This window comes from Salvelinus alpinus, chromosome 14, assembly GCF_045679555.1.
Source record: "Salvelinus alpinus chromosome 14, SLU_Salpinus.1, whole genome shotgun sequence".
Classification (NCBI taxonomy): domain Eukaryota; kingdom Metazoa; phylum Chordata; class Actinopteri; order Salmoniformes; family Salmonidae; genus Salvelinus; species Salvelinus alpinus.
This window is the reverse complement of record NC_092099.1, coordinates 16,779,151-16,800,189: the sequence shown is the minus strand read 5'-3', so window position 1 is coordinate 16,800,189 and position 21,039 is coordinate 16,779,151. Positions and strand designations below refer to the sequence as shown.

The 21,039-nt window shown below is 43.9% G+C and overlaps 1 protein-coding gene and 1 long non-coding RNA gene across 6 annotated transcripts in view; one reads left to right on the top strand and one right to left on the bottom strand.

The window, feature by feature from the left end:
• The window catches only part of LOC139538519 (uncharacterized), a 285,749-nt gene that overhangs the window by 33,278 nt on the left and 231,432 nt on the right, over positions 1-21,039 (top strand). The window lies entirely within an intron of this gene.
• LOC139538518 (myb/SANT-like DNA-binding domain-containing protein 4) lies at positions 1,932-5,808 on the bottom strand. 3 transcript variants are annotated; one of them, XM_071340660.1, is made up of 11 exons: positions 5,282-5,808; positions 4,916-4,986; positions 4,652-4,828; positions 4,500-4,561; positions 4,331-4,417; positions 4,202-4,243; positions 3,960-4,133; positions 3,845-3,880; positions 3,192-3,746; positions 2,799-2,910; positions 1,932-2,704 (listed from the first exon to the last, which is right to left on the bottom strand). In XM_071340660.1, exons 1-8 carry the CDS (start codon positions 5,437-5,439, stop codon positions 3,845-3,847), a joined length of 807 nt encoding a protein of 268 aa, XP_071196761.1. In that variant the 5' UTR covers positions 5,440-5,808; the 3' UTR covers positions 1,932-2,704; positions 2,799-2,910; positions 3,192-3,746. The 3 variants fall into 3 exon arrangements, with proteins under 3 accessions (XP_071196761.1, XP_071196760.1, XP_071196759.1); XM_071340659.1 differs by having other exon boundaries at positions 3,845-4,133; XM_071340658.1 differs by having other exon boundaries at positions 3,192-4,133.

Below are 21,039 nucleotides of genomic sequence, written 5' to 3'. Positions count from 1 at the left end.
AAAACTATCTCAATCATTTCTATATGGTCATGCTTCATAACCAATTGATGCCAATGGCAAGCTGTGTCATGACTGTGACAATCACCATCACGGTGGCATTCAAATATGTATCTGCCCATGCAACGGAGTTAAGGACATGCTCAACCCATTGGGACATTGTCTAGGAGGGTGGTCACCTGTGTTGTGAAGCAGAGGATCACTGGTTCAAGCCCAGTATGGGGCAGTCAGACAGTTGAGAAAGTTAAGCTGTTAACAGCCCTGTTACACCCACACATAAAATTGAAAAACAGACACAATTCCAGTATTGGGGAATGAGGACACATTTTTCTGTTTTGTCTCTGTGTGTGAACATATGACTGTGGATGTGTAACCATGTGGTTCTTTGTAAATGTCTTTCTTTGAAAGCCTCTGTCTAACTCACTAACTGGGTCTCTGAATGACACTCCATAACTAAGTGATTGTGTGTGTGTGTGTGTGCTTATGTGTGTGTGTGTGTGTGTGTGTGTGTCAATGTGTGTGTGAGAGAGACTTTCATTGACTCGACACATTTGTATCCCCCTACCACACAGCGGTGACACAGGGTCGGTGGGACACAAAAGCCTGCTGGTCGTGACCTATGCAGACTGAATGCTAACGCCGGCGAAGGAATTCCATCGCTGGCACCCGCTCAACGCCACTGAGACTGACAACACCAACCACTGGCGGCCATGTTTGATTTGTGGGCGACGGCGCCACCTCAGCACAGAGGAGACAACATGCCACACTACACTGCCAACAGGGCAGATCAATTGAGGGAAGTTTTGAAAAGAAAAGGTCAATGCCTCCAAGATGGATGATGAATGGCTGAGGTTTATTATTTCTGTTTGGCCCTTTTCACCCTGTGTTTTCCGGGTGTGGGTTTTAGACTTTTGGAGAATGTCTCTCAGTTTGATGCCATCCTGATACTTTATGGGAATGTGGTTTCACCAGCTGAGTTGTTGAATTCATAACAAGTGGAGTGTTACCTTTACATTGTGGTTGATGTTCTACCAGACATACTGTATTTCATGTTTCATTTGGATGCTCCAGATTACAGCATCCAAGTTCATCTGTAGTTTGACTGACCTCATTTTGTGTTCATGAATATATGCATGTATGTTATTTGCGCAGATATAGTCATATTTTGTATTTTTTGTATGTTTTGTATTTCACCTTTATTTAACCAGGGGCCTGTTGCACAAAACTAGGATAAGGGATTAAGCCAGGATATCTTGGTGATCCTGGCTCAATTGATCCGTAATCCGGTTGCACTAAAGATGGATAGGGGGCAGGAGGATATGTTATGGTATAAATTACCATGGAGATTTATTCTGTGGAGCTAGCCTGCTCCAGACCAGGCTAAATTCCAGGATCTATTTAATCTCATCCCGAATGTCAGTCAGCAGTCACCACAAATGGAAACCAATAGTTATTTCACTGCTCACTATACATTGTTATCACATATAACTAGACCCACTGTTATTATTTAAACGTTTGTGATCATTAATTTCAATGATTTTGGATAAAAAATGATTTTTAGATGATGTTGCTATCATTAGATAATTTACAGTTTCCCATAGACTATAAGGCTATATATAAAATGATAGAATATTAGGGCCACAGAGGGGAAAAAAACACAAGTCATAATATTGTAACCAGTTGTTTTAAAGGAGGACAGTTGTTAAAATGACAGATGTGGGGCATTTCGTGAAATTGTACTTCAGTATGGTTTCATAAACAAAGACATGCTGATGTGCCAGAATATTAAGTATCACATTGTCATAAGTATCAAAACTGTAAAAACAATATGTAGCTTTTCTGCAGAAAGAACCAGCCTCATAAATTTATGACTTTATCCTTTTTCTTCAGTGTGGCCCTAGTACTCTGTCATATAAACAAATACACATTCCATATGAATATAAAAACACAATGTGTAACATTATGTTCCTTTATTGAATAAGGACAAAACAAAGCAGGTAAACCATCAGCTCCTTTCGAAACTGAAGTCACAGTGACTCTACAAGATGGAAAGCACAGAATCCAAGCATATTATACAAAATGATACATACACATTCAAAGGTCTGTATATAACACACCCTGCATGTCTGCACACTAAAATAAATGCAGGACAAATCCATACACATCAACTGAACAGACAAATGAATGGATGCAGTAGCCTCCCTGCAGCCTTGTATTACACACAGTATACCGCACAAACATCATAAGAGGCCAAATTCGTCAAAAAACGAACCCAAAAAAACCCAAATTCCTCTGCCACCGCAGGACATATTTAACCAAAATTGAAAGCACACATACTAACTAAAATAATTCAACACATATTGGTCCCTCAGCAGCCGACCACTGTCGTCATCAGGGAAGATTGCCGGATTGTCCCAGTCCATGGCTGGTGGCACTCTGGGGGCCCTCTCCTTCCTCAGGCAGGCCACATTGTGGAGGACAGCACAAGCCACAGTAATATCACATGCCCTAACAGGGCTGACCCTTAATTTGTGAAGGCAGTGAAAGCGTGCCTTCAGGAGGCCAAAGGTCATTTCAACTCTGGCCCTGGTCCTGGCATGGGCATGGTTGTAGGCCTGCTGTGCTTCCTGGGGGTCTGTGAAAGGTGTCAGGAGAAAAGGCTGGCAGCCATACCCCCTGTCTCCCAGCAACACACCAGAGAATTCACCTGTCAACACAAAATCTCATCATTACTACCTCATAAACACAGTGATATTCTTGACACAGCCATGATGGTTATAAATAGGGGTTGTGTGGCTTACCTTGTGATAGGCACTGATAGATTTCAGAGGCCCGAAAGATTCTGGAGTCATGGACTGAGCCAGGCCATTTTGCCACAACATTGCTGATCACACAGTCAGCATTGCAGACCATCTGAAATCATAAGATGAGGAATATTACACCAATCAATGCACATCACTGGCAATGCAGAGTGTTCGTCAATGGACAATATCAAAAAGTTATGTTCACCTGAACATTAATGCTGTGAAAGGATTTCCTATTCACAAAATCGGCCTCATGGGCACCTGAGGGGGCTTTTATCCTTATGTGTGTGCAGTCCACTGCACCAATGACATTGGGGAAACCTGTCACACAAAGTAATGAGTATCCTACTATGTGTTAACAGTTGTCCTGTAATTTGTAGATCCTCTTACCTGCAATCCTATAGAACTCCTCTTTGATGTCACAGAGTCTTCTGTGGCCAGGGAAGGAGATGAAGACATCTGCTAATGCTTTGATAGCCAGACACACACTCCTTATTGTGCGGCAAATTGTGGCCTTGTTCAGCTGTTCTGCATCCCCCACTGAGTACAGGAAGGCTCCACTAGCAAAAAAGGGCAAGGCCACACAAACCATTTGCTCCACACTCAGTGCATGGCTCCGTGCAGTGCGGTGCTTAATCCTGGGACCCAGTAGTCTGCATAGATACCTGATGCCATCTGCAGAAAACCTGTATCTTTCATATAGATGGTCATCAGGGAAGGCCAGTGGGTCCAACCGGTCCCTGAAGACCCTTTCTCGCCTGAAGGCTCTCCTCAGCACAAGTGCTTCTTCATCCACCACATCTCGCACGAATGGGCATGCCATTGTCAGAGCAGAAAGGAACACACAATTTTGGGCCTTCATATAGGCTAGTGGCCACACCTGGTGCTGGGGGGGTGGGCAAAAGAGGGCGATGCCTTATAACGATGACTTGGTTGTACTGATTGCTGGGAAAATAAAAAAAACCTTAGAAAGATGCCACTGTCCTGTGTGCTCACAATAAGAGCTCATATGTCATGGCTCACTTGACTTTACGAGAATATACCTAATTTTTATTTTGAGCTGTGTCATCTTCTTGGAGCTGGGGGAGGAAAGAAAAATAATGATTAATACATTTGTGTTACAGTTAGCATACAGTGTACATTGAAGGCATATCTCACCTCCCTCTCAAGTTTTTTTATTTCAAGGTCCAGTTTCCTAATTGTCCTCTTTTTTATTTCGGACTCCAGTGCAAGATTTTCCATCTTTTTCTTCTTGTACTGAATGTCTATGTCTGCCAGTTCTATTTGGCGCCGGAGGTGGTTGCCATACAACTTTCTGATAGCTTGTGAGCTCTGTGAACACAATACAATTAGCGCAGCTGGAATTTGGCAGGATGTGGTGTCCTTTTATTAATACGCACTATGTTGCCAGGCTGGTTTTCCCACTGTATAGCATCTGGGTCCTGTAAAAGAAATTCGATTTTTTGATTTTGATGAGGACTCCTCACCATTGTAGAGTAAATAGTACTTTCACAGTCTTAACATGATACCTCATGCCTTCTGGAATCCAGAGAGATGGTCTCCTCCTCATCATCGTCTCCATCATGTGCTGTTGCTGCTGCACTGGGGCCTTCACCCTATCACATTTAATCGGATTCATATTGAAGCTAGTAGACAAGACATGCCAGGCCTACAGTATGCCTTTGATGGAGTACTCACTGGATCAGCATCGTCTGGTGCTTGTGCTGGTGGCTCTAACAGGAACACAGTGCTGCCAGACACTGCAAGGCAATAGGTAAACCAAAGTCAGACAGTCCAAATTGATTCAATATGAATGTGGTTGTATCCCATGTAGAGATGGAAGGACATACCTTGAATGAAGCGGGTGGCATCTTGGGAGGAACCTATGCTCGTCTCTTTCCCCCCAGGGATCCCCTCTAAGACGGGCCTGCCTTTATTTAGCTCCAAGGCCATGTCCTCTGCTGGGGTAAGGTCAGCCTTTGGTGACCCACCACCCGTGCCTTGTCTGTGGGTATTCTTTTTCACTGCTAAAACAGTACAGACAATGTGTGAGCAGGCACCTTCTGGGTACAATATATGCTTGTGCTTTGTTAAATATTAGTCAGGGACCATACCATTCTGCAGAATGTTCTTGTATTTGATTTTGACCTGCTGCCATGTCCGTTTTGGCCCGTTCATGTTTAATCTACACACACACACACACACACACACACACACATTTAATGGAGTCACACTGCAAAAAATTACTTGGTATTTTTGTCTTGTTTTCAGTAAAAATATCAAAAAATTTATCATAGCTTTATACAGTGTGATGGAGTTACTTTACACAATTTCACTCATATCTGCAGTGCATTTCAATTAAAAATTTAACCGTTTCATAATTACAGTACAACTGCATTTTTGGAGATGTGAATTAAATATTTGAATTGTAATTGTGATGTTTCAGCGGAGCGGTGAGTGTGTAATTGTGCACTACTTACGCATTCAGGCGGTCTGCAATACTTTGCCACGCTTTTTCTCTTTGCTTTATCACTGTGGCGGTGTTGCCTTTCTTCTTAATTATATCTTTTACCTCCTCGTATGCCTCCATGAGGATTTGTGCTTCCGACGGGGAAAAGTACGCGGCTCTAGTTGCCATGGTAAATCAGTTAATCTGTGATCTGTGGCGGAGTCTATTTGAGTGAGCCGTGAGCGCGCACCTATCCAGGATTGGTTTCACCTGGCTTAATGAATCCGTGTCTGCTCATCCTGGCTTGGTCTTTGTGCAACCAATTAAGCCTGGACGCACATGTTTTGGCTTCATTGAGCTCAGCTGAGTCATTTATCCCGGATGTCTTAATTCTACTTTTGTGCAACAGGCCCCTGGTAGGCCAAGATAAAGCAAAGCAGTGCGACAAAAACAACAACATAGAGTTACACATGGGATAAACAAACGTACAGTCAATAACACAATAGAAAAATATATGTACAGTGTGTGCAAATGTAGTAAGATTAGGGAGGTAAGGCAATAAATAGTCCATGGTGGCGAAATAATTACCATTTAGCATTAACACTGGAGTGATAGATGTGCAGATGATGATATGCAAGTAGAGATGCTGGCGTGCAAAAGAGCAACAACAAAAAAATAACAATATGGGGATGAGGTAGTTGGGTGTGCTATTTACAGATGGGCTGTGTACAGGTACAGTGATCGGTAAGCTGCTCTGATATTTTAGTCAATATACTGTGAGATTCTATGTGTGAACTTCTCAGTATGTCTGTGTCTGTCTGCGAGTGATTGTATGTGGTTGGTGAGTTGTTTTCATACTGTTGTTTGCAGAGCAGCAGTAGTTTCAGGGTTCCACCATAAACTATTATGACCAGCGCAGCCACAATGTCCACAAACCTGGCTGCTGGTGTCTACCATAGTCTGGGATCAGTTAGGTATACCCTTTGACCTCTTTGAAAGAGCTGGGAACAAACCCAGGGGGTTAGAGGAGAAAATGGGTGATTTTATTGTCCTCATCCCTCCCATTCATACTAAAACATCTAGAAAAACATGACCTCCCAGCAGGGGAAAAGGAAGATAGGAGATGGGTGGGTGGAGCAGGAAAGGGGAGAGAGGGGGAAGGATAGGTGAAGAGTGGTAGAGTGATAGGGAGAGAGGTAAGGCACGGGTACACATACTCAAGTGACGTCAGATGAGGAAGGAAGATTTTTTACGATGGTCCCTCAGGAGAGGTCTAGTTTGAGCCGTTTCCGTCCTCTTATCCATGTGTTTCTCTCCCTTACATTGTCCTTGGCCATGTCTCACAATCTGTTTAACTACTATCCTCTTATCTTACCACTTCCACCTCCTTCCTCCATCTCTTTCTCCCTCCCTCCTCTTGCACAGATATCCTATTATTAAACCTCTTCCCCCTGTCCTCTCCTATGACTCTATTCTCTTCAATCCTTCCTCCCTCTTTCTCTACCCCTCCCTCCCTACCTCCCTCTCCCCTCCTCTCTCTCTCTTCCCTCTAATGGTGTTGTCTGTCCCCTGCCGCGGCCCCCTAGTGTGGCCCGCCCCGCCCCCCTGACCCCAGCAGTGCCTCCCTGTGTGTGACAGGTGAGGACTCTGAGGACAGAGTGACAGATGGTGAAGGACGGTGACAGTAGTGTCGAGACGGTTGTATGTGTTCACGCGAGGGGTGTGTGTGTTGACCCGACCAGTGTGTGTGTTCACACGCTTCTCCCAGTCTCTTACTGGGTTTCCCACAGTGACCGGGCCGTATAGCCTGCTCCTGACCACTAGATAAATAAACAGAGGGCTGAGAAAACATTCCCAAACAACAACAAACAACAACAAACAACCGTAACTATACCTTACTGCAGTCGGTCAGCTATCTCAAGGCAACCCACACAGACACACACGGTCACACACAGGGTAGCAAGTAAACAAACTCAGACAGGCATACACCCACACTCCCACAAACAATTAAACAGATGAAAGATGGCGTCTACCTGTTTCTGTCATCTCCTCTCCTCTCCCCTCCTCCTCCCCTCCTCTCTGCACTCTGACCCATAACACTGCTCCTGAAACACTACCCCCTCAGCACTGACCCTTATTGAGTGTGTGATGACACACAGGGACAGTTAGAGCACTTAACAGGCCATACTCACACACACGTACTCAGACACACACAGAGACTCACTCGCACACACGAGTGCACGCACGTGCGTCAATGCACACACTCTTCAAAGACATGACAGACCAGCACAAGTGGGTGAGAGAGTAAAGCTGAGAGTCACTGATGATAGTTACACTATCAAAACCAAAGATCTCATAGTTTCCTTTCGAAATTCGACGTATTGTGGGTGATCGTCTATTTTTGGTACATTCATTCCACGATGTTACAGGGTTAAACCAGAAACAACTCAAAGGGTTAAGTTTAGGTATTAATACTGAGTGGTTAAGGTAAGGGGTACGCTTTGGGGAAGGCTTTAAACTATCAGGTATCATCAATATTCTCAGTATTCTCGCAGCTTGCTAGAGCATTGCAAACTGCCGTAGCGCAGTGGTCTAAGCAGCGTGTGCAGTGGTCTAAGCAGCGTGCTCAGGCTCCGAGCATCATGTGTTTGCTCCTAGCGCTGGCCAATCGTTTTTAGGTTTTTCAAACGCTATTTCTAGTGATCGGTCTGCACAGAACAGTATGTGTCTGAGTGTTTTTATCTGTGTGATTTTCATGCTTGCGCATGTGTGTTTGTGTGTGTGTGTGTGTGTTAATTATGCATGCTTGCACGTGTGTGTATACATGAACTGTCAATCTCCCTGTGTGTCAGGAGACAAAGTGTACAGCGCAGTGATGTGTGACATGGAGAGAAGGACTCTGATATCTCAAACACAATACCTGGGAGGTAAACCCACTTCTCTCTCCATCAATTTGATCAGTATAATAGTAGGCCCAGGCTGATAGACATACAGATCACACTCACAGGAGGTTGGTGGCTCCTTAACTGGGGAGGACGGGCTCGTGGTAATGGCTGAAGCGGAACAGGTGGAATGGTAGCAAATACATCAAACACACGGTTTCCATGTGTTTGATGTTATTCCATTTGCTCTGTTCCACCCGTTATTATGAGCCGTCCTCCCCTCAGCAGCCTCCACTGATCACACGGGTACTGACTGTCGCCTTATTACCAACTCTACCGTCAACGGCCGTGTCTAGACGTGACAGTTCACGCAGCTTTAGTGTTCTGATCATAGAGTTCTTATCATGCAATTCCGAGCGTGTCACGCATCCCGCGCTATATTCAAATGACAGTAAGCAATCTACAAATGGTAGAAAAGGCAAAATATGATAATAACACGACAACTGATGGCAGTTAGCTGACCTCTGTATCTAGCCAGCAGTATCTAGCCAGTTTTTTCCCTAAATATTAACTAGCTGCCTGTGATTTATGAGGCCAGCAAACACGTTCCTCACACGCTAGGAATGTACTTCCTCCAGAGTTCTAATGAAAAGGTGCCTCTTGGTCCCAAAACACAAGTTTCTGAAGACTTGTGGGAGGAGTCCTGATGACGTCATCCACTGTATGCGCTTTCGGTAGCTTCCAGACTGAGGAAAGATCTGCACACAATGCATCCCTGACCACCTCCTGAAGTGGTCAGCCAGATCTGAACACAATCAGACCACAACGTGACTTTTTGTGCATCCAGACCCATATTTTCTATGTGATCTTCGTATTCTGATAGCAGAAGTCGCATGTAAGCCCACACGACCAATAAGAGCTTTAAAATGTGCAGGTCTACGGATCAGCTTTTGGCCAATTCAACAACTCTCTTGAACTACTAGCTCTCAGAGTCTCAAGTCAGAATAAGATGTTTCTGAAACGTCAAATTTCGAAGTTGTTACAAACATCAAATTTCTAAGTGTTTAAGGTTAAGTTCAGTGATTAACTCAGAATGGTTAAGGTAAGGGTTAAGGTTTGGGATAGGCATAAAACAAAAATATGAAAGACAACTTTCTATCGCTGGATTCGAACTTCCATCCTTTGGAATCAGAAGCAGATGCTTACACCTTAGCAAAACCAAAACCAACTTGAAGGTAATAGCACTCACTGTTGCTCCTAGTGACCGGTTTCCACGTAATCTCCCTACTTCCTCAGAGATGGATGGACGTCAAATACTGACTTGTATCATGGGTGACCTGGCTAATCTGGAATTATTGAATAGCTTTCCATTTTTATCAGCTTGGATTCAGTTTATCAGTTTGGATTCAGTAAAACTATTCGCTCTCTCTATCTATCTATCTCTTTGTCTCTCTCTCTCTCTTTCTCTCTCTGTCTCTCTCCCACACACACACAAGCATCTGTCACACACACACACACACACACTCACACACACAAACCACCCACACACGTGCAGGCATACACACACAAAAGCTAGGCCATCTCTATTACAGCTCTCTCTCTAATGTAAGGGAAACTCTCTGGGCCAGTCATAAGACGTAGTGGGGTGGGACCAGCAGGGTTAGGCACACAGAGGCTGGGCCAGTTGAAACTCCACCATATTTACCCAAACCAAGGGGAGTGGAAGTGGGGGATTAGTTACAACAACTTACAGCCTGTGCTCTTATACAGCCCAGAGGAGGACAAAGGCCACTTCAGGAGGAAGAGGAAACAATACCACCAGTACGTGCATGGGGTAAGGTAGGGGGGGCTGTGTGTGTGTGTCACTGTATGTGTGTGTGTGTCACTGTGTGTGTGTGTGTCACTGTGCGTGTGTGTGTGTGTGTGTGTGTGTGTCTGTGTGTGTGTGTGTGTCTGTGTGTACGTGCATGTGCATATCTCTGTATGTGATGGGAACGGAGCGCTGAGTGACGCAAAAGAAAACAGGGAGTTAAAATAAGATGAGAGAGAGAGAGAGAGAGAGAGAGAGAGAGAGAGAGAGAGAGAGAGAGAGAGAGAGAGAGAGAGAGAGAGAGAGAGAGAGAGAGAGAGAGAGAGAGAGAGAGAGAGAGAGAGAGAGAGAGAGAGAGAGAGAGAGAGAGAGAGAGAGAGAGGGAGGGAGGGAGGGAGGGAGAGAGAGAGAGAGAGAGAGAGAGAGAGAGAGAGAGAGAGAGAGAGAGAGAGAGAGAGAGAGAGAGAGAGAGAGAGAGAGAGAGAGAGAGAGAGAGAGAGAGAGAGAGAGAGAGAGAGAGAGAGAGAGAGAGAGAGAGAGAGAGAGAGAGAGAGAGAGAGAGAGAGAGAGAGAGAGAGAGGAAATCAGGAAAGCATAACAAGACAGGCTAAACGCAGCATTGCCCCCTCGGCCTCCTCACCCTGTGCCCAAATGGATGTCCTGAGGGAGGGAATGTGGGAGTGGAAAAGGCCAATTGGCCTGGTTGACCCTGTATGTGAGAGATAGATAAGAGGGAGGCTGATTGGCGTGTAGAGCCAGGATGTACAGTTGCATGTAGAATGAGGCCTAATGCTCCAAGATCGTTCAGCACTGGTTGCTTTAAGGACAGGTATCTATTGCACGTTGCTGGAGGTGTATGGGTGGAAAGACTTGGACAGCACCTATAGTCCTATGTGAAGTCTTGTGAGGGTCATTGACAGCATAACCTGGAATACAGGTCTACAAGTTTTACCTGTAGCCCTGCACCACACTCCATAATCTCTGTTGCTTGTAGTTCTTGAAAATGTCTCCATTTTCCTTGGAAGTTGTGTTGGTTATTGTTGTTTTACTAACTCGTGCCAGCCCTTTGACCTGGGTGCTGTTGGCCTAACAGGATCTGCAGACACACACTCATGTGATGCTGGTGACATCATACCGGCAACTTATACAGATGACTCACTTATTTTGGTGACTTATTGACCCCTCATCTGCCAGAGATTGGGCTGAATTCATGTAGCATTAAAGTAGGACAATAACATTATTCATTTGAAATGGGGAAATTATCACTCGACAAATAATTATAAATATTGAAGCTCATTACAGTGCAAGCTATTTTAGTTTTTTCCCCACCTAGCTCATCAAATAAGAATGCAATAAGAATAACACTGCTTCCAACATTTAAGTCCATTGGTCCTTATCTACAGTAATTGACAGTGGTCTATTTTCTTTGGTAGCCAGCATCACTCAACCCCTTCATCACTCAGCAAGCTAATTATCTGTAATGGTTTTTCCCATGCAGCCAAGCGTTTGTTATGTCTCTGTGTCGGGAGGTGTCTGTCTTTCTGTCAAGGGAAACCCTCCTCGCCACAGAGAAACAGAAACACACACACAAACCCTCCTTGCCTCGCCACAGGGACAGATCTATGGGAGTGTACATGTAAACAAACCTAACAACGGACGCCGGCTACACGATTACAAAATGGCTCCTGGGACTGGGAGATACTGCTGTGCTGTGTGGTCCTATGGAACAAGTTCCACTGCACAGACATCTCATCACAGCACAAGCAGAGACCAGACACAAGATTAAGACACGCAGACGCACAGTCGCTCAGCCTGACAGACACACAGGCGGACAGACAGACAGACAGTCAGTTTCTATTCCAGTCAGGAGTTACATCAGACAGACTCCAATGTGATCAGAGGGGGCGAGGAGATTGGGTTTGAGGGATTTCTGGGTACTTTGTGCCACAGCGGCGGCAGCTATAGAGCTACCCAGACACTCTACCACACAGACAGACCGACCACATCCTGAGCAGGATTAGACTGTTTGGGTTTATATTAAGAAAAATACTTTTTAAGAAGTATAACTGAAGCATAACTGCCAGTGAAGGAGCTGATTGTGGACTTCAGGAGACAGCAGCGAGAGCATGCCCCTATCCATAAGGATGGGGCCGCAGTGGAGAGGGTCAAAAGCTTCAAGTTCCCTGGCGTGCACATCACTGACAACCTGAAATGGTCCCGTCACACAGACCTCGTAGTGAGGAAGGCGCAACAGCGCCTCTTCAACCTCAGGAGGCTGAAGAATTTTACCTTGGCCCCTAAGACCCTCACAGACTTCTACAGATGCACCATTGAGAGCATCCTAGGGTGCTGTATCACTATCTGGAATAGGAAATTCACAGTCCGCAACCACAGGGCTCTCCAGAGGGTGGTGCGGTGGGCCCAATGCGTCACCGGAGGCAGACAAGTCCCTCCAGGACATCTACAACACCCAGTGTCACAGGAAGGCCAAGAAGATCATCAAGGACCTCAGCCACCCGAGCCACGGCCTGTTCACCCCGCTAACATCTAAAAGGCGGAGACAGTACAGGTGCATTAAAGCTGGGACCGAGAGACTGAGATACAGCCTCTATTTCCAGGTCATCAGACCGTCAAACAGTCACCACTAGCCGGCCTCCACCCAGTACCCTGCCCTGAGCCTTAGTCACTGTTCTAGCCGGCCTCCACCCAGTACCCTGCCCTGAGCCTTAGTCACTGTTCTAGCCGGCCTCCACCCAGTACCCTGCCCTGAGCCTTAGTCACTGTTCTAGCCAGCTATCACCCAGTACCCTGCCCTGAGCCTTAGTCACTGTTCTAGCCGGCCTCCACCCAGTACCCTGCCCTGAGCCTTAGTCACTGTTCTAGCCGGCCTCCACCCAGTACCCTGCCCTGAGCCTTAGTCACTGTTCTAGCCAGCTATCACCCAGTACCCTGCCCTGAGCCTTAGTCACTGTTCTAGCCAGCTATCACCCAGTACCCTGCCCTGAGCCTTAGTCACTGTTCTAGCCAGCTATCACCCAGTACCCTGCCCTGAGCCTTAGTCACTGTTCTAGCCGGCCTCCACCCAGTACCCTGCCCTGAGCCTTAGTCACTGTTCTAGCCGGCCTCCACCCAGTACCCTGCCCTGAGCCTTAGTCACTGTTCTAGCCGGCCTCCACCCAGTACCCTGCCCTGAGCCTTAGTCACTGTTCTAGCCAGCTATCACCCAGTACTCTACCCTGCACCTTAGAGACTGCTGCCCTATGTACATAGAGTCATTGAACACTGGTCACTTTAATAGTGCTTACATACTGTTTTACCTACTTGATACTGTATATATACTGTATATTAGTCATGGCTCATCCTATCTAACTACTGCTGTACACACCTTTTCTATTCCATACTGTCTTTACACACAATAATATGTACAGTATATATACAGTACCAGTAAAACGTTTGGACAATGCCAAGAGTGTGTACAGCTGTCATCGACACAGGGTGGCTACTTTGAAGAATCTAAAATCTAAAATACATTTTGATTTGTTTAACACCTTTTTGTTTACGACATGATACCATGTGTTATTTCATAGTTTTAATGTCTTCACTATTATTCTGCAATGTAGAAAAAAAAAAAAAATATGAAAAACCCTGGAATAAGTACTGTATATATTTATAATACGGTCTCTGACATTGCTCGTTATCATTATTATTATTGTTATTATACAGTATATATATCTTTCTGGATTATGTGTGTATTGTGTTTTTTTACTTTGTTTTGCTAGGTATTACGGCATTGTTGGAGCTAGAAACACAAGCATTTCGCTCCACCTACGATAACATCTGCACAGCTGTGTACTTCATTTGATTTGATTTGGAAATAATAACGGCATAATTAAAACATGTCAGGTAGTTTGGGCTGCTGGCGTGGGATAAGCACTTTACAGGCTATATGGCGACACCGTATTTTATACCTGTCTCTCTCAGCCTCCAATGTGCAGAGCACACACACACTCTCCACAGCTCCGACTGGGGATGCTATTAATGTTACAAGGCAGATTAGCAGAGATGGTGAAGAGGTGTCAAAACCTCAATGAAGGCTGGGAGAAATGGGCTTGGCTGATTGGTAAGAACCAGTTATGGCAGTTTGTCCAATCAAAGAGGTATAAGCGCAGAAAAAAGTGCGAGGAGGTATAGTGTTGTCTGCTGAAGTACAGTGGGCCTACTGATTCCTTCTGGTTTGCGTCATTATAGTCCAAAAATATGTGAGAAGAATGACCAACCCTTGTTACAGCTGCCCGAAGAAAGAGGATTTACAAGCTCCTGAAAAACAAATTGCAACACAACACAAACAATAAGTAACCAACTAGTGTTACTCATGTCAAACATTGCCAAGCACATGTGGATAAATTATGTGTAATCTCTTTCAAAATAGAATGCTGATGCGAACATCATGTAAACCACATGCGTACACCATGTAAACCACATGCAAACACTGTGTAAACCACATGCGAACACCATATAAACTACATGCGAACACCATGTAAGCCACATGCGAACACCATGTAAGCCACATGCGAACACCATGTAAACCATATGCAAACACCATGTAAACCACATGCATACACCATGTAAGCCAAATGCAAACACCATGTAAACCACATGCAAACATCATGTAAACCACATGCAAACATCATGTAAACCACATGCGTATGCCTTTCAGCTGTATGACATCAGATATGGTCTGATCAGGTCTGTTCTGGTTCTGTCTGCTTTAGGCACCAGCTCTCATCTGACTGATCAACAACAGGAACCGCTGAGGAACTGTTGATAGAAACCATGTTGTCTGTCCACCCTCCTGTCACACACACACGCACACGCACACGCACACGCACACACACACACACACACACACACACACACACACACACACACACACACACACACACACACACACACACACACACACACACACACACACACACAGGACAGAAACCATGCTGTCTGTTCACCCTCCTGTCTTGTCACGCAGCCTTCCTGTCTTCCTGCTTAAAGTCGTCATCACACCTCATTCAGCCCTGACCCCTGGGGATCAACGTGTGACCTCACCCACCGCTTCAAACCAGGGTCAGAGGTCAATGTTTCAGCGGGCTGAAAGCGAGACTCTACAGATGTCTGTCTTGTCGTCATCAACTACCAGAGTTGAGAAGAAAAACAACACATTGTTGTGTTCGACTGGCATCTTAAGGGATTGGGGTTGGTTCGTTTATAGGATGGTACATCTATGCTGGCATGGTAATCGTCATTGTAACACATGGGAGGGTGAGGTGGAGTGCCACTGGCATCATTTCCAAAGATAGACACAGCAAGAAATAATGTTTCCAGCTTTTCCTAATATAACGATAAGATAACGCATAGCCGCGTACTCCTGGGGCTGTGTGTGTATTCTCAGGCATGTTGGGACAGGAACCATACCCCTGCCACCTCTACCCTCTCTCTCTTTTCTACCTCCCCCTCTCTCTCTCATCTCCTGAGAATGTCACGCTCAGCGCTCTCTCTAACCCCAGTGTGGAAACGTAATTAATCTGATGATGATAATTCTGCGCCTCATGTGGTAGATGAGTGCTAAATGCCCTTTCTCTTTCATGTTTATTTATTCTCTCTCTCTCTCTCTCTCTCTCTCTGTGTTTCCTCTCAACGATGATCTGAGAAAACTTGTCAAGAAGAGGGAAGGAAGGAAGAAAAGAAATGAAGAGAGAGTGAAACAGAGATGAAGAGAGAGAGAGACAGAGAGAGAGAGACCAGCAGTGCAGCAGTCATCTTCTTTAATTAAAAGTAATAAATCGTTGATTGCTCTCGTTGGTTCTGGCAAGAGGCTAACCTTTCTCTCTGGAACGACATGACCCAGATCTTCAGTACACCTCCCAGACCTCTGACAACCCTCCCTCCTTACCTCCCTTTCATACCTCCACCCCCACCGTCCATCCTCTCCTCCACCAAGTCCTGAGAAACGGTTTCGGCACGTACACTCAAACAAATGCTGGGGTATAAACAACCCAGCGGCGGGTAAATAGTGGACAGAAAACACGTTGGCTTATTTTTGACTCGGTTGGATCACTTAATTGGGTTATTGAGCTATGATACACCGGGTCAGATCAGAAGACAGGAAGTGTGGCTTAGTAGGGGCGTGTCTTTCAGACAGTTCATTTTGGTCACCCATGAGAGTAAATGTAATTCTGTTTTGTTGTATTGTCAACACATGTTAAAGGTATCGCACAGCCATTCTGATTCCCATGTAAAAAAAGCCTTTTATTAAATGACTGAAATGTCATTTTTTGGGGGGGTGATTTGTCGGTTGTTGGAAAATTACTTTTCTCTCATGGCTAACTACCAGGAATTTTGAAAAGACAGGCTGAGTGTGCCGGTAACTTATATTCATGAGCTCTCCTCAACTGACAGCTCTTTGAAACACCTACACTACCGGTCAAAAGTTTTAGACCACCTACTCATTCGAGGGTTTCTCTTTATTTTTACTATTTTTACCCAATTTGTAAGTTGCTCTGGATAAGAGAGTCTGCTAAATGACTTAAATGTAAATGTAAATGTACTATTTTTCTACATTGTAGAATAATAGTGAAGACGTAAAAACTATGAAATAACACATATGGAATCATGTAGTAACCAAAAAAGTGCTAAACAAATCAACATCTATTTTATATTTGAGATTCTTCAAATAGCCACCCTTTAACTAGCTGACAGCTTTGCACGCTCTTGGCATTCTCTCAACCAGCTTCACCTGGAATACTTTTCCTTCACTCTGCGGTCAGACTCATCCCAAACCATCTCAATTTGGTTGAGGTCGGGGGATTGTGGAGGCCAAGTCATCTGATGCAGCATTCCATCACTCTCCTTCTTGGTCAAATAGCCCTTACACAGCCTGGAGGTGAGTTGGGTCATTGTCCTGTTGAAAAACAAATGATAGTCCCACTAAGCCCAAAGCAGATGGGATGGTGGTTAAGTGTGCCTTGAATTCTAAATCACAAACAGTGTCACAAGCAAAGCACCCCCACACCATGACACCTCCTCCTCCATGCTTCACGGTGGTAAATACACACGCAGAGATCATCTATTCACTCCCACCGTGAATAGATGTCTCACAAAGACACGGCGGTTGGATCCAAAAATCTCCAGATCAAAGGACAAATTTCCACCGGTCTAATGTCTGTTGCTCGTGTTTCTTGGCCCAAGCAAGTCTCTTCTTCTTCTTAGTTTCCTTTAGTAGTTCTTTCTTTGCAGCATTTCGACCATGAAGGCCTGATTCACACATTCCGCTCTGAACAGTTGATGTTGAGATATGTCTGTTTATTGAACTCTGTGAAGCATTTATTTGGGCTGCAATTTCTGAGGCTGGTAAATCTAATGAACTTATCCTCTGCAGCAGAGGTAACTCTTGGTCTTCCATTCCTGTGGCGGTCCTCATGAGAGGCAGTTTCATCATAGCACTTCATGGCTTTTGCGACTGCACTTGAAGAAACTTTCAAAGTTCTTGAAATGTTCCATATTGACTGACCTTCATGTCTTAAAAGTAATGATGGACTGTCGTTTCTCTTTGCTTATTTGAGCTGTTCTTGCCATAATATGGACTTGGTCTTTTACCAAATAAGGCTATCTTCTGTATACCCCACTACCTGGTCTCAACACAACTGATTGGCTCAAATGCATAGAGAAGGAAAGAAATTCCACAAATTAACTTTAAACAAGGCACACCTGTTAATTGAAATGCATTCCAGTTGACTACCTCATGAAGCTGGTTGAGAGAATGCCAAGAGTGTATAAAGCTGCCATCAAGGCAAAGGGTGGCTTTTTGAAGAATCTCAAATATAAATTATATTTAGATTCTTTTTTGGTTACTACATGATTCCATATGCGTTATTTCATAGTTTTGATGTCTTCACTATTATTATACAATGTATAAAATAGTAAAAATATAGAAAAACCCTTGAATGAGTAGGTGTTCTAAAACTTTTGACCGGTAGTGTATGTCAAGACACTTGAATGCAGTGAGCAGTAGTGATGTTACGAGGCATGCATCAAAATTGCTAAGCAGCTAACTTCAAAGCAGTGCACCGATGTGGGTATCACTTTATCAGAAGTACATCATCAATGACGTCCAAAGCTTTGTTTGATCATGTGCTTTTTTAAACCATGTGTTGCAAAATGCGAGATACCACTGATTATACTCTGGTTCCGGTGCTGCTTTCAAACACCGACCTCTACTGGACACCGTATTTACAAATATAGTTATGATTTTATACATGTCGTTTCACCTGTCTGGTAGCTTAGCAGGTAGAGTAGGACACTATGGAACATTCAGTGATGTGAGGGTATGAGATCCAATCCCCTTGAAGACACATTTTAGAACATTTTGAAAAAGTTTTCTGCGCTGTTGCTCAAATATGATTTTTAATTTAGTATAGTATAAGCCTGTCTTAAGCATCCTAAATAATGCCATAGATTCCATTGTAAAAAAAATTGTAAACTCGAAGGCACAAAAAGGAAGCATAAAGTAAGATGCCAATCTGTTATTGCAACTGATTATAGGCTACCAAAGCCAACGAGTTACCACTGTGCCACAGAGGTTTGATATGTCTCTTGTGATGCAGTTCACAGCAGCACTGACGGATGTGTTGACATGACAACTGCGTCAGATTTGACCCCCCCACCACCTTTTTGTTCCATGCTGGCTGAAGACCTAGCTAGACAATAACTAGCTAACACCAGGCACAGATGAAAAGGAAGACATACGTATCTTTGCCATAGATGAATAGTGTAAACTTTTAAATATTTTTGCTGACACCCTACAGTCAAATTTTGGGCACTGGTAGAGTAGCTATCTAGCAATATAAACCACGCCCCTTCACAAACACGTTTTCTCCGATGTTGGTTGCAAAGTGGTACTTATTTAAATTAGGTAAGAGAATATCAGAATATCAGCATTAATGCTGTAAAACAGATTTACAGTATTTTACTGTGCATTCTACAGTATTTTACTGTTGAAATAACAGAAAAGTCATACAGTGTATGCATTTTGGGTTTTGTTCCCTCCCTTCCTCCAACCATCCAACCCTCTCCCCAAAACAGCGTCCATGTTTTGGGGAGAGGGTGTTGCCAGTCTCATTGTTTACACATGGCCATTGGACTTTGGACTGAAGTGAGCATTCATCTTTAATAGTCTCTAAAACATGGCCCTGGAACGACTGACTGCCAGAGTCAGCAGAGGGGAGGGGCAGGAGCTAGATGAGACCGGATGGCTGCACTGGAGAAGAGAATAGGAAGAGGAAATGTCTTACATTTTTTAAAATGTATTATAAATTCTTAAGCACTTGAGAAGTCTGAATCGTCCGAAACATTGCAGTTATTATATTTTAATTTCACACAGACAATTAGTAATACATGTCAATGCTGTTTGTTCTTTGCTAACATTTAATTGATTGCTATGCTGTGTTCCCATCTGATTTTGATCTGCAGATCAGAGTGTACAAACACAATAATGTTCTCTGACTGACATACAGGTAACTGCTCAAATAAAAGAAACACTAACATAAGGTTTCTTAATAGGGCGTTGGGCCACAGCTTCAATGCTCCTCGACATAGATTCTACAAGTGTCTGGAACTCTATTGGCGGAATGCGACACCATTTTTCCACAATAAATTCCATAATTTGGTGTTTTGTTGATGGTGGTGGAAAACGCTCATCAAATCATTCAGTGACCACTCGTGCCCTGTGGATGGGAGCATTGTCATCCTGGAATAGACCACTCCCATCAGGATAGAAATGATTCACCATAGGTTGAAGGTGATCACTCAGAAGGCCTGTGTATTTGTTGGCGTTTACCTTTCCCTCCAAGGGTTTGAGTGGACCATGCCAGGAAAATGCACCCCAAACCATAATAGCCGCCATAACCCTCATTTACTCAAGTGTTTCATTTATTTTGGCAGATCCCTGTATTTTCCACTGTATTTCATGTTTTTTTTGAAAATGTGGGCCAAACCCTCAGATGTAACCTATCGTACCCGTATGACTTAATCAGCTACTGTTTCATATTTGTCACATATTTTTCACAAACACAAGGCGGGCATGCCCCTACATAGTTCACCTCACAGAAGATCTCTAATGTGACAGATAACTGACAGGTCATCAAAACAGAATAAGCTTGCTGAATGTATCTTTCACAACACCTTGGACAGAACCTGTTGCTTTGCTTTGGTTGAGCTCTCTGACTCACAGTTAACCTCTCCAAGGCTGAATTACTTACAGCTCATTTGTAATTCAAATCAGAGATCATGTAGATAATGTAGCATTACGGTTATGAGTCTCCTACTCAACAGGTTTTAACCAAATAACATGTTGTGAGCCAGGGCAAGCCAGTGCATTAAATGTAATTAACTAAAGCCGTCGAGACCTGGAATTATTAACAGCACCACTTTGGGTTCGCTGTGACAAATGGCTTCTCACAAATACATAATAACAGTCGCTAATGCACTCCCAAGTGTTGCTATATGGCTCACAACCTAGACTCTCATCATCACAATAATAAGATCCCTTCATCTTTTCCTGGGATAGCTACTAAAGAATAATGGGGATACATTAGTTTATTATCAGCCATGAAGGAACTACACAGACACCTCTTGAAGAGGCACAACACACACAGAAATAGGAGAAGACATTTGATGAATTGCTTTCAAACAGTGTCACCTCGTATCCTGCCACAGCGGTAAACAATAACTGGATTAAATTACTGCACAGTCCGCCATTGAACACCGATGTGAACAACCCCAATCTGAATTATTATCATCATATTTTCCTCCTTTTGCAAATAAAACACTAATGTATTGGTAATAATGTTGTTATTGTGTTGGGTATGTGTGGAATAGACCTCATTTTAACACATTTCCACCTTTTACAGTTCATGTTGTGATCAGGGATTTCAGATGGGTGTAATAAAGGTTGTTTTCAGGACTAATTGTCACAAATATAAAAAATTTCTAAATGTATTTACGATGTTTTTTTCTTCTTCTCAGGAATGAAATAATCTTAAAATG

What these genes read in the sequence shown, in the direction of transcription:
- LOC139538518 (XM_071340658.1), bottom strand. Translation starts at nt 5,439, where the DNA reads ATGGCAACTAGAGCCGCGTACTTTTCCCCGTCGGAAGCACAAATCCTC. An exon ending in CAAGAACATTCTGCAGAATG is followed by an intron (nt 4,829 to 4,915) that starts GTATGGTCCCTG and finishes GTACTGTTTTAG; the next exon opens with CAGTGAAAAAGAATACCCAC. An exon ending in CACCAGACGATGCTGATCCA is followed by an intron (nt 4,418 to 4,499) that starts GTGAGTACTCCA and finishes TAAATGTGATAG; the next exon opens with GGTGAAGGCCCCAGTGCAGC.